Source organism: Sceloporus undulatus, chromosome 2 (genome assembly GCF_019175285.1).
Source record: "Sceloporus undulatus isolate JIND9_A2432 ecotype Alabama chromosome 2, SceUnd_v1.1, whole genome shotgun sequence".
In the NCBI taxonomy this organism is placed as follows: domain Eukaryota; kingdom Metazoa; phylum Chordata; class Lepidosauria; order Squamata; family Phrynosomatidae; genus Sceloporus; species Sceloporus undulatus.
This window is the reverse complement of record NC_056523.1, coordinates 80,506,337-80,519,685: the sequence shown is the minus strand read 5'-3', so window position 1 is coordinate 80,519,685 and position 13,349 is coordinate 80,506,337. Positions and strand designations below refer to the sequence as shown.

The 13,349-nt window shown below is 45.7% G+C and overlaps 1 protein-coding gene across 5 annotated transcripts in view; it reads left to right on the top strand.

The window, feature by feature from the left end:
* Positions 1–13,069, top strand: part of DBN1 (drebrin 1) — a 59,989-nt gene extending 46,920 nt beyond the window's left edge. For 2 of the 5 annotated variants that reach the window (XM_042451818.1, XM_042451815.1), the window contains 5 exons: positions 2,170–2,310; positions 7,857–7,991; positions 8,164–8,906; positions 11,782–11,884; positions 12,128–13,069. In XM_042451818.1, the coding sequence (XP_042307752.1) occupies positions 2,170–2,310; positions 7,857–7,991; positions 8,164–8,906; positions 11,782–11,884; positions 12,128–12,198 (1,193 nt within the window). In that variant the 3' untranslated portion in view covers positions 12,199–13,069. The remainder of the gene's footprint in view (positions 1–2,169; positions 2,311–7,856; positions 7,992–8,163; positions 8,907–11,781; positions 11,885–12,127) is intronic. The other 3 variants (XM_042451817.1, XM_042451816.1, XM_042451814.1) reach the window with 2 other exon arrangements.
* The last annotated feature ends 280 nt before the right edge of the window (positions 13,070–13,349 follow it).

The window sequence follows — 13,349 nt, the reverse complement described above, 5'->3', positions numbered from 1 at the left end:
TACCAAGGGCCCACAGTATAATGTTGAAATACTGAATCACACTTAAAGGTATAATATAAAATTAAAACAAAATTGAATTAAAAACAGTGAAAGAGTGTTTATAAAATGAAAGGCAAGTGACTGGGCATGTGATTGGTAATGATCAGACTTTCTTGGAAAGCTCTACTGCTAAAATGATAATGGACAGAATAAACGGGGTTAGTGTGAGGCAGCAAAAGATCAAAAGTCAGATAAAGAATGGGGCAGAGGAGACAGAACCTGCTACGTCTATGTCTTATGAGCATAAAGTGAAATCTGCAAGGAGGCAACTACCTAACCAGCAACAACAAAAAGTCAGGGTGTAACTGGGCTAGAAAATTCCATGCGTCTGTTTTCTGTATTTGTGTGTTGATTTTGGAAATGAATATGAATAACTGATACTGTATCCAAGATGATAATAGTTTTGAGTGACAAAAATTCTGCCTTCAGGTTTAAATGACATTACTACCTATGAAAATGTATAAGTTCAGAATGTCCTGCCTTTCTCTTTGGCAAAGGCTACATTTCTTCCCCCATGGAATGTGAGGATAAAGTATGATTAGAAATGTGGAGTCTAGGGAAACGTCACTCTTTAGAGATGAGAACGATTGCCACCTTTATTTATTATTTAGAATCTATTATTTTATTTTAATGGTTTTATTACCACCACTCTTAATTCAAAAAAAGTCTCCAAGACAGTTTAAAGAGATCACTAAGTCCTTGACCTTAAGCCTAAAACTGAAAAACAAACACATCATGGGATTATGAGATGGGCGTAGGAGAATTTATTCTTAACATTACAAAAGTAGTTATAACAATGAGCTAGAATAAATCACATCATATAAGAATTTATGGGGACAGTAGAAAACCATGTTATTATGTAGTATTAGATTTGAAAAATGTGCCACTCATGGCATAATCAGGCTGGGAACCAGTCACCTTCATCCCTTTCTTCATGGTGGCTGGATCCTGTGGCTGGGTCCATTTAGCTTCCCAGATGGAATGTTTAACACAATGACTGCAGAGCAAGTGGTCATCTCTTTTTGTTCTCTGTTAATATCCAAGTATGACAGTTGGTAGCAAGCACCTTGGTTCTTAGCCCAGCCTTGCTAAGAAGATAGCCTAATAGCAAGTCTGCTTGTACAACTGGACAGTGCTGCTTGAGGAATATTTCTTCTGGAGCTGACCTGAGTGATCTTGGGTGTGGGTGCGTGGGTGTGCATGCATGCATGTGCACATGTGTGAACACACATTAGTGCATGGGTACACATGTGTGCAAGTATGTATGTACATATGTGTGTATTGATACACAAAAAGAGCAGTAGAAATGACCTTTTGTTAAATAAAGCAAGGAATCTACTGCTTGGATTAGAATCCTGATTGTCAAATGGACCTGTGAATGACTTCATATGATGTGTGTAGGAAGGAAAGGACAAGGGCAGCCATGGAGGAGTTTTCCTCCATCCCCTTGCAGCTGCTTCTGCAAGGACTGGGGGTTTGGCAGCTTTTGGAAGCCCCAGTTAGTACTCTAATGTTACTGACCTCCTTTGCACTTCCCCTCCTCTGCCTTTTCCTGGTTCCATATTTGGGCTGATCACTAGAGAGGATTGACCCACCAGTATTGTTGCTGCCTGGGAAGAGCCAAGAGCTTTTCTCTTTTGAGCCCTTTGTGCTTTGGATTTCTGTACTGTAGTTTGACCTGGCTTTTGGGGAGGGGAAAAGGGACCAGGCTGTCTGTTACTGTAGAATGTGCATTGTCATGAGCTTGTTTCCCAGCACTCCCACTTGTGCCTCCTGCCTCTTCGCCTACACTTTCTCCTCGACCACCTCTAGCTCCTTGGCCTCCCTTTTACTGCCCAAGCCCTCTGCACTGCTCTGCCCTAATCCTTGCGTTCCCCAGCACTGCCTTTTCTTCCTGGATTGCCCTTTGCTGCCCCTGGCCATGTTTTCCTCTTATTTTTGCTTCCTTGAGGAACCTGCCTTGCCTCCTTCCCTCACTTTCTTTCCCTGCCTCTCCAGCCCTTGAATTGGGCGTTGAGTGCCCAGTGGCATGAGCGGGGCGGGCGGGTGATGGAATGGGCAGCTGAAGGGGAGACTGACCATTCTCTTCTGCTTTCTCTGTCTCCGTCCGTCTGTCTGTCTTTCTCTCAGCAGGTCGTCTGCACTGTCCTTTCATAAAGACACCTGACAGTGGGCTGCCTTCCTCCTCCTCCTCCTCCTCCTCCCCTCCGCGGACTCCCTTCCCTTATATCACTTGCCACCGCACACCAAACCTCTCCTCCTTCTTTCCATGTAGGTAGCCAGACCCAGGCTGGGCTTGGGGAGCTGGTTTGGGGAGGCAGCATCTTAAGGGTCCACCCCCAATCCCAGATCTTTCTTTTGGCCATGTCCCACCTGTCCAATCTCACCCTGCAAGCATCTCAGAAAGGACATACCAGAGTCAATGACAGTCTGAGAAGCTAACCCCACAGACTGGACCCAGGGCTTGGCTGCTGTGTTGTGCCTATTTTATTCCCATGCTGCATGATGATGGACTGGCTTGCAATATCCTTCCACACAACTACAGTCCTCAAAATGGCTGGCTTTGAGTACAATAAATAATAATAATAATAATAATAATAAATAAAACTTTTATTTATATCCCGCTCTTCTGTAGCAAGACAACCAGAGCGGCTCGCACTAAAACATCCACATACAATATAATACATAAAATTACAATATCCCCCCTTAAAAAAGAATTAAATATATTACAATTAAAAGAGTTTTAAAATCAATTTATGATAAACATGACATAGGCAGGATGGTAGTAAATACATGGTGTGAGGGAGTAATCAATCTGTGGCTGGGGAATTTATTTGGGAAAGCCTGTTGGAAGAGATCTGTCTTGACAGCTTTTTTGAAGCTGGCTAAGTTGGTAATTTGACAGATCTCATCTGGCAGGCCATTCCATAGCCTGGGAGCGGTTGCAAAAAAGGTCTTCTGGGAGGTTGCAGTTAATCTGGTCTTTAAAGGCTGCAATAAATTCCTCCCCGAGGGCCGGAGTGTGCGGGGCGGATTGTATGGAAGTAGGCGATCCCTTAAATAGATTGGATCCAAATCATGTAGGGCTTTAAAGGTAACCAACACCTTGTACTGCAGCTGGAAACTAATAGGCAGCCAATGGAGTGACTTTAGGATCAGTGTTATCCAGTCACTCCTAGAATTTCCGGTGACTAACCTGGCTGCCATGTTTTGTACCAATTGGAGTTTCCAGACTAGGAACAAGGGTAGCCCCATGTAGAGCACATTACAGATATTGAGTCATGAAGTTACCAGTACGTGTACTACAGTTTCTAGGTCCCTTACTTCCAGGAAAGGGAGCAGCTGGCATATCAGCCGAAGCTGATAACAGGTGCTCCTGACTGCCGCGTTCACCTGGTTTGTCATATGAAGCAAGGGATCTAAGAGCATCCTCAGACTGTGAACACAGTCCTTTGAGGAGAGTGTGACCCCTTCTAGGACTGGAGGTTGCAACACGATACAGTGGTACCCCGGGATACGAAATACCCACGTTACGAAATTTCCGGGATACGAAAAAATCCCATAGGAAATAATTGTTCCGGGTTACGAATGTTTTTTCGGGTTACGAAAAATTTTTTGGTGCTTTTCGGCGCTATTTCACACGAAATCGCGGCTTTTCCCCATTAGCGCCTATGGGTTTTCGGCTTGCGAAGGCTTTTCAGGTTACGAAAGCGGTGGCGGAACGAATTAATTTCGTAACCCGAGGGAGCACTGTACCTGGTTTGGGGGGGCCCTACTGCAAGTACCTCCATTTTGTCTGGATTCAACTTGAGCTTGTTTTTCCTCATTCAGTCCATTACCACTTCAGGACATCAGTTGAGAGGAGAGATGCCATCTGTCATCAAAGCTGTTGATCGAGGCATGGAGAAGTATATTTGGGTGTCGTCAGCATACTGATAATACCCCGCCTCATGTTTATGTATTTCTCTCAGCGGCTTCATATATATGTTAAATAGCATTGGGGACAGAATAGTGGTTTGAGGGATGCCATATTTAAACTCCGATTTTGAGGAGCGGCTGTCCCCAAGCATCACCCTCTGGAATCTACCTGAGAGGAAGGAACGGAACCACTACAATGCAGTGCCCCTGACTCCTAACTCTCAGGAGTTCCAAGAGGATGTCATGATCTATCATGTCAAAAGCTGCTGAGAGGTCTAGAAGCACCAACAAGGTCATGCTTCCTCTGTCGATGCCTAGACATAGGTCATCAGCCAGAGCAACTATGGCAGTCTCCACCCAATATCCAGTCCTGAAGCCGGTTTGAAATGGATCTAGATAATCAGTTTCATCCAAGATGGCTTGGAGTTGAAGGGCAACAGCCCTCTCGATCACCTTATTCTCAAGAATGGCGGATGGGATACAGGCCTATAGTTTTTCATGTCCAGGGGATCCAGAGAAGGTTTTTTCAGGAGTGGTCTAACAACTGCCTCCTTTAAACAAGTTGGAACACAACCTTCCCTAAGGGATGCATTGATGACATTTCCAAGAAATGCCATCAAGGCATGGCCTCCCTGAACGGCCAGCCATAATGGGCAGGGATCAAGAGGGCATGTTGTCTTCTTCACCTTTCCAAGGATTTTGTCCATATCATTGGTACTCACAAGTGCAAATTGACCCAGTTTAATCTCAATAACGGGTTTACTGGACACCTCATCAGTCGATTATGCCATAATTCTGGCATCCAGGTCGGATCTTATCTGAGAGATTTTATCTGCAAAGTAGTTGTTAAAGTCGTCACAGCAGGCTTTGACATAAATATGTTTCTCCCCACATGCCCCCTTATCATCCCCCAAAATGAACCAAATAAAATCCTTAGCAGGTGGTCTGTTCCAGGAATGGTTCCATATCAGCAACTATACTTTAAAAGCTAAGCATTTGTTCATAGGCTTGTGTGTTCATGCTATACAGAAAGGCGTTGAACCTCCACTGTAAGCCACTGGAGGAGAGCGACTTTTGCCTAATGCTACAAAGGCAGCAGGGTGGAAGCAGGAAGATGGAAACTTGAGTCTCTGAAAATGAACACCATACATGTTCACCAGGCTACCAGCATTATGCTTCTGGTGGGCAAGGTGCACACCAGTTCATAGGCTGAGGAATGCCTTTGCCTTGAGGACATTTCACACTACATAATTATAACACTATGATTCCATTGTAACTGCCATGGTAATGTCCTGTATAATCCTAGAATTTGTAGGTGGATGTGGCACTGGAGGAGTTCTCTACCTAAGAATTCTAAATATCCCTCTTTAAACTACAAATCCCAGGATTCCATAGGATGACAGTTAAACTGGAATCATGCTGGTATAATTATATGGTATGATAAGGTCCTTGGGCTATGGTAGCATGGGGTGGGGATATAAGAAGGAAATACTGGGCACTATGGATATATTGTCTGGGTCTGGAGCAGAAATGAACTGCCAGCACTGTCCCCTCAATGTCAGCATTTTCTGCAAGATATGCTTCCTAGGATAGTAAAAGGAGAACTGGATATATTCCATTATTTATCAAAGGGTTGGGCAACATTAAAAACAGTCCCTTAATCCATGCATTACTTTTTCAATGCTGATGATAGCATTCATTCAGGAGAAATTTTTCAGAAGGGGGCATATGGTGAGAATGAGTGGGGCCAAAGGCACTCATTCCTCCTGCCACCACCATCCTCACCCAGCTCTTCTCTCACACACTCCTTCTCTCTCCCTACTTAGTAAGTTGCTGGGCATGGGACTGAGGCCCTGTGTGCACAGGCCAAATAAAACAGCCTCCCCCTCTTACCCTGGGTGGGGAGGCCAGACAATGTGCAGCTCAAAGCCTGGTTCTGGTGCAAGCAGGCAGGATGACAACCAGTCTGTTCAACACCAGAACCAGATTTTACTCCTCATACTGTGAGTTTTTAAAAGTTCCTGTCTGCTTTGGATTTTCCTGGAAGATCCAGAGCCCTCCATTCTGAAGGCAGGCGGGTCTTTGTAATGTGTCCTGCTGAGCCACCTGACACATCTGCCACTGCCACTAGGCACTTATCCTGAGGTCAGAATGAGGCACCTACCTAGGGCTCATTCCCACTTACATTTAAACCAGTGTGCAATTCACCTTCACTCCGTGCTGGTAAATCGATTCCCAAAGGCTCGTTGTTCCCACTATGAAAGCAGATCTTTTCATTATCCCCTTGTAATTGCTTCTTTTTTTTGGCACAATTGTCGTACCCACTAGTTTGCTTCAAAATGCATGTCACTCATATGTGCATCATCAGTGATGTAAGCGACAGCCTGGGCAGCCGAGCTTAGGAAATATATAATAATGATGATGATAATTATTATTATTATTATTATTATTTGTATTTGTATTCCTCTTTTTCACAAAGAAATCAAAGCGGATTCCAACAGTATAAATAAAATATCAAACATTTAAAAATTACAATTTAAGAACCCCAAACCCCAACCCGCCCCCCAATCATAAAAACAGTACTCAACCCATAAAAAGAGATTAAATATCCAAAAATTTAAAACTACCCAGTAGGAATACATTAAAATTTCAGGCAGATTAGGTCAAGAAATGAATCTTCCTCTAGAGGAGGGGGGGGACGGGGGTGATGGTGTCAATCAGTTTTGGTATCGATATCAATAGAGGTGTCAACAGAGGGGGGAGGCAAGTCTATATAAATTTTTCATAGAACATTTGAATGATTGATTTTGCAACTACTTGCAATCACTGATTGCAAGTAGTTGCAAAATCAATCAATCAAATATTCTATCAATTTTATTTTTTTCAAAAAATCATGTGCCCATAGATCACAGCACAAGCACAAAGGCAGTGCTGGGGAGGAGGGAATGGTGGCTCTACCAAAAACTGAGGAGGGATGGTAAACACCCCTCTGCCATTAGTCCCTCCCTTCCAGAATGATGCCATTCAGATCCGTCATTCCCACTTGTTGAACACACTTCAGAATCTATTATTTTCAAAAGAACCACTAGAAAAGTAGTGTCTGGAAAAAACAGGTTTTTTGCATTTGCCTCGCTTTATTGCCACAGAAACTGATCAAAGTAGGATCAGAACCAGCCCCTAGTGATCATTGCTGTCTTATATCTCATTCTGACCTCAAAGCAAAGAGACCCACAGTGGCAGTGGACATGCTCGGCAGCTCAGTGGGACAACCATCTGGTCAATTGCCCACCTTAAGAATGGAAGGCTTTGCCAAAGAAGAGTGTTGGGGCAGCTCCAGAGGCAGGATAATCCAGACTGCCCCACTCCAGCACAGACAGAGCCAGATTCTCTTCACAGAGGTCTGTGATAATCATGGTTGGAGGGGCTTTCAAATTAAGCTGAGGCATGTTGGTTGCCCACCTCAGTATAAAGTGTCATTTGAGACAGGAGAGAACAGGAACAGGAGTATTGAATTTCCCTTCTTGGGCTGTTGGTTTCTAATGAGATTTCCCAATACCAGAGTTGTGTCTGCAGCACATACCCCCACCACCCAAACAGCAAAAGCAGAGGGAGGTTTTTCTCCTCATGGCTTTAGTTCCAGCAGTTAATGTAAGCTAAGGAAAGTAACCATTGTACTACAATTTTCAGGAGGGAGGCCACTAAGGCAAGCATGGGGTATGCTGATAGATGATAGGGTTTATTTTGATGACCTGTTAAGCTAGAGGGGCAGTAGGATATTAATCTCTTGCTTTCCAAACAAAACTGTCACCAGTTTTGTGTACAGTTGGCAGGCCCTGTGTACAGAAGAGGACACTTGGCCTGTCAGCTCCCTCTTGAGTGCCTGTATGGCTCATTCACAGGCAGCCAGACGGAAACACACAGAAAGGTATCTGCCTCTGCCAGTAGCCCTTGTGACTCCAGTACAGCCTCGACACCTGTGGGAGAGCAGATTGAGCGTGCCCTCGACGAGGTAACGCAGCACGGGGCATTGAAAGGTAAGTATACTTCTTCCCACTGTGTTTTAGGGAGGGGTATTTGGAAACTCTGTGCTGCATCTGTGTCCTCAGGTGGCTCAGCTGGACATACAAACTGCCTGCTTCTTCCCTCCAGTTACTCATTCAGTGCTTTGCCACTCAATGCTTCCACTTCTCTTGCTTCCTGTTGCAGACTCCTCCAGCCCAAGCTGTGAAGAGGCAGCAGCAGCATCTGCTGTGAACTGGACTCCCCCCAGTGTGGAGCAACCAGTGGAGAAGATGGAAGAGCCCCCAGCCGTGTTGGCTTGGGAGGGGGAGGACTCGACACAGCCACAGCTGGGTGAGACTGGTCCCACTGAAGACCTGGTGTTCCCAGAGCCCAAAGAGGAACCTCTCTTCCCAGAAGCCCCACCTTCCAAGGAAGAGCCTCTCTTCCCAGCTGCCCCCCTTCCTATGCAGAGCGAAGGCACGATGGATCTGGGGGAGGCCTTTGGCTTTTCACAACCACCTGCTCCTCCGTCAGAGAACATCCTTGACCTGTGGCAAAATGACAGCTCTGCTGTGCAGCCCACCCCTCCAGATGCCTGGGAGCTCCAGCAAGGCGGGCCCCCCACTCCAGCCCCGTGGGACCTTCATGATGGGCCCCCTGCACCTGCCCCCATGCTGGTTGAGGTAGATGTCCCTCCAGGGGCGCCGGAACCACCCTCCTCTGCAGGCCTCCCTGAAGATAACCTGCTCAATTTCAATGACCTGCCTGAACCCCCAGCCACATTCTGTGATGCTGAGCAGGACGAAGAGCCAGCAAGCATTGTTGCAATTGAGGGGCTGCACCAGATGACCCTCAGCTATCAGCATGCCCTTCAGGAGGCATCTGGGGCACACCAGGAACCCCAGCTGCTCACCAATGGGGAGACAGCCCAAAAGGAAAGCACGCAGGTGAGGCTGGGGTGAACCCAGGACACACTTCCCAGAGTCTCTTACCCTGGCTTTCAGAAGCAGAACTGGGCCCAGCATGCCTTGTTGCTGGGCTGCAGCATTTCAAGGCACACATATTCACCCACTGCTCCTTCCTTCTTACCTGGCCACTGGAGATGTGACAGCTTACCTCTTTTCTACTCCTCCTCTATCTCTATCTCAAAGCAAAATAACAGGAATGGTGACTTGCTATATCTACACCCCTGCAGTCTTAGACCATGTATGTTCCACTTGTGCAAGTTAGTTGCACTTTGATACATTTTTAAAACCTTTCTTTCATACTTCTCTGTACAGTGCATAATTTGACATGAGCAATATACTTCAAGAGCAGCCATTAGCTTTGGACAAACAGGGTAACACACACACACCTCTGCAAAATCTCTGCCCTAACTCCCCGGTAGCAGTTTCCATTTCAGGTCTGTCCTGATAGGTTTGAAGCAGTCTTTTTCCCATCTGTTTGGCTGCTGGCAATGATTGGGCTGTCTAACGTGCACCCATGTTTGCTCTCATTGAATCAGAGTTGGAAGGGACCATCTAATCCAACCCACTTCCAGTGCAGGAACTTATAGCTAGAGTACTCCTGAGAGGTGGGCATCCAACCTCTGTGTAAAAATTTCTAAAGAAGGAGAGACTGCCAGTCTCTCTCTTTCTGTTCTTCATGCACCTTAACCTGGGTGACAGTGCAGGCAAGCATGCTGAACCAAGTTATTTGTGAAATGGGTAGCCATGAGAGATGCCATAGCCAGTTGGCTTCATTCTAAGGTTGCCAGGTGAGATAAGCAGCAGGATTGTTGTTGTGTGCCTTTGTTTCCAACCTCTGGCGACCTTATCACAGGGTTTTCTCCGCAAAATTTGTTCAGAGTGGGTCTCTCTTTGCCTTTCTCTGAGGCTGAGTGTGTGTGACTTGCCTGAGGTCACCCAGTGGGTTTCTGTGGTCAAGCGGGAATTGAACCCTGGTCTCCAGAATCGTAGTCCAGCGCTCAAACCACTACACCATGCTGGCTGTCCTCGGACAGGGCTGTTGTCTTTGATGGTTGTGCAGAAGAGTGAATTGCAGCAGGCGTTGCTTGTTATGCAAGCAACAGCAGCCCCATCCCTTATTTCATCTGGCAACCCTGATGTTTCCCTTTTCCTTTGAAACTCAGCATGAATATTCTGATTTGATTGGAGATGAGAGAAGAAGTTGGGACTAACAAACACTGAAAGAGTCAGCAGTAAGCAGCCACCATTAAATATGTGATTTTGGTTTCTATTTTTTAATTGGGTGGGTGGGTGGGTGAAATAATTAGGGCATCCAGGTTGGAGTGTGATTTTAGGTTATATGCAATTTCCCTTGAATGCCCAACCCCATGCTATATTTTATCTTTTCCCCCTCCTTTTCCTTTTCCTGTTCTTTAACCTAGCATCCCAGGCACCTGGGAGAGTGATTGTGAGGCATGTGTACCATTACAGAACTGTATCAGGAACTCTCAAATCCTTGTGGTTTTAAAAATTATTATTATTTCCCATATTTTTTATTCCTTCTCTCTCTCTTTCTCTCTCTCTCTCTCTTGAAAACAATATACCTGGGAGCTTAGGAAAATGATCATGATGAATCCCCAACCCCTTGTTCTAGTTTTCCATCCCTCTTCTTTCTCTCCCTACCCCTTTAAAAACACTGTGGCATTCGGGGGTTCTTGAAGAGATTGTGAGACGTGAGGGGCATATTCCTGTAGCACCCAGCCCTTGATGCCTCCACCCCAAATTTTTAAAACTGTTCCTCCCCATTTTTTTCCTGTGGAGTATGGGAGCAGTCTTGATACATTTGTATCCAGAGAGCCCTGTATGTATCGGTGACAATTTGTTTTTTTTTTTTAATGAAACTTTATTCTCTAAATCTCTAGCCTCAGTTTGCTTGTTCTGTGACAATAGGTTGCTGGTGGAGCAGAAAATGTGGGATCAAAGACTGTTTCCCCCAATGTGGGATACATCCTACCTCCCTGTCCTGGTTTGTCACATAGGATTGTGGTTTATTTACTGATTGTCTTTTCTGTTTACTAGGTTGCTGCAAGGGGGTAGATATTATGGGTTCAGCAGACTTCTCTTTCTTTCTTTCTTTCTTTCTTTCTTTCTTTCTTTCTTTCTTTCTTTCTTTCTAAGGTTTTGAAAATATGCCTTTCCCTTCCCTTCCTGGTTTAGCACAGATGAATTTTGGGCTGGCATCCTGTTAGTGACATAGACAAGCATGTTCACTCTATGCCTATGTCTGTCTTTTTGTTATTACTGTTCTCTGCAGCAACCAAATCTCCCCAGGACTCATGGTTTGCTGTGACAGCCTCCCTGAACAGCCATTCACTGAAGCATTTGCCTAGGTGCCATAGCCAGTCACAAACTGATGATATAGTCCACAGAGACACTAGGGGATCTTAGTGAGAGATGTCATCAGTCTGCCTCTGGCATAGCCAGACATTTCTCTGATCCTCCCTTCTTCCCATCAGTTGTGGGATGGCCATTCAGGAGGAATTATCACAGCAAAAGCATAAGTTCTGGAGGTGGCACATGGCAAGCCATAGCAAATTGCCATCTACGTTGCTGGGCAATGTAGTTATGCCTGCTGGCTATTTGTATACTACCTTCAGTTGGCTTTTTCTGCACAATCTACATCACTTTGCCTGTTCTTAACTCCTAGACCACCTACTTTTACCTAACCTGCTCTGTGCTTCCCTCCATTGGTGTTGGTGACTGGGAGCACAAAACCAGAGCTGTTCATTAAGTCTAGAGTAATTAATTAGGAATTCAAAGATGGGAACATCTTCCAAGCACATCACAGGTACAATGGTTTGGTTTTCTTTTCCAGACGAGTGAAGGTTATTTCAGCCAGTCACAAGATGAGGACTTCAACCAATCAGAAGAACCATCTGCTAAAGCTCCTCCTCCATTGTTCTACAATAAGCCCCCAGGTAAGGGTCACTGACATTGGGCTCCTCTTGTTTTGTCCATTCCTGTAAGTAGAAACCTTTGTGACTTCTTTTCTGAGGCCATTGCTTAGCTGAGTTCCTTTTTTTGGACAACAGCTCCCAGGATTCCTTTGCTTCTGGAAGCTGTGGTCCAAAGATAGCAATTTTTTCAAGGTCTATGGAGAGCTGGTCCACTCAAACAACTGTTTCCTCTCTCATTGCTAATTCATTTGGTTTCACTCTCAGAGATAGATATCACCTGTTGGGATGCTGACCCAGTGCCAGATGATGAGGAGAGCTTTGGGGGCAGCGTTTAAGGCCGGCTCCTGCGTCCAACTCCTGTATCCTGCACCCAGCAAGCCCAGCGTCTGCAAGCCTGGAGCAACTGCAGTGAAGGCCTGGTGCCTGCCCGCTCCGTATTGTAGTCCAAGGCCTCAGATTGTACCCCAGCCAGATAGGATATACTCCATGGTACCCTGGGGTAACTTTTTTCCAGCGTGCGCTCTTTCTCTTTCTCTTTTTTCTAATGTTGTCAAATAGGAAATGTGTAAATCTGCCTGGTCCCCTCTTTGTTGGTAGCTCCCCTGCAGGCCCTCCTCTTCCTCTGACTCTTGCCCGTCGGGTTTTTTCGGATCCTGGCCACCCCATGCCATTTATGCCAACTGGGTTGATCTCCTAAATGTGCTGCTCTTGGGGGTGGGTGAGGGAGGGGCCTTTCCTCCTCTCAGACTCCACCTGGAGTTTTGAGGATTTTGCACGAATTTTAAATAAAATATGGCAATAAAATGGCCCTGTGTGGGCAAGGCCCTGGCTCCCATCATCTCGCCTCCCTTTGGTCCCCAACAGAGAGCCCCATTTGGCTTTTGGGCTCCAGCAAGAGTTAGCAACAGCAAGGAATGTTTTTTCCTACCACAGTTCAACTCCATGACCCTATGTCTGAGAGCTAGCCCATGCCAGACCCTTCTCCTTAGGTCTTAATTTGCCCTGAGAGCCTGGGACATGGGGAGGCTCTGGGTGGGCTCCCCTCTCCCCCTCCTTCCCTCTCCCCACCCCTTTTCCTCTCCCATTCCATGCTTGGTTTCCTTTCTCTCACTTACTGTAATTGTTTTTTTGTTTTGTTTTTTTTTGAAAGCACAAATTCTGTAACAGCAATGTGCTTATGTATGTTAATAAATAAATTGATTTCAAGCAGGGCAGCTGGCTTTGCAGAACAGGGTGTCTTTCCCCCCTTTTTAAAGGTGAAGTTGGGGAAGGGGCATTCAAGGCCCCTGGGTGTGTGTGGGAGATTCCACATAAGACCACCAAGGACAAGTCCTGCCTGCTTGATTTTAGGATGGGTTGGTGTGCTCTCAATATTTTGCAGCTACCAAAGTTTAAAAACATACTTTAGATGTGAGATGGGGAGAATATGAAAGCTGCCCACCCCCCCAATTTATAATGCATATGGCAGAGAAGGGAACAAAGACTG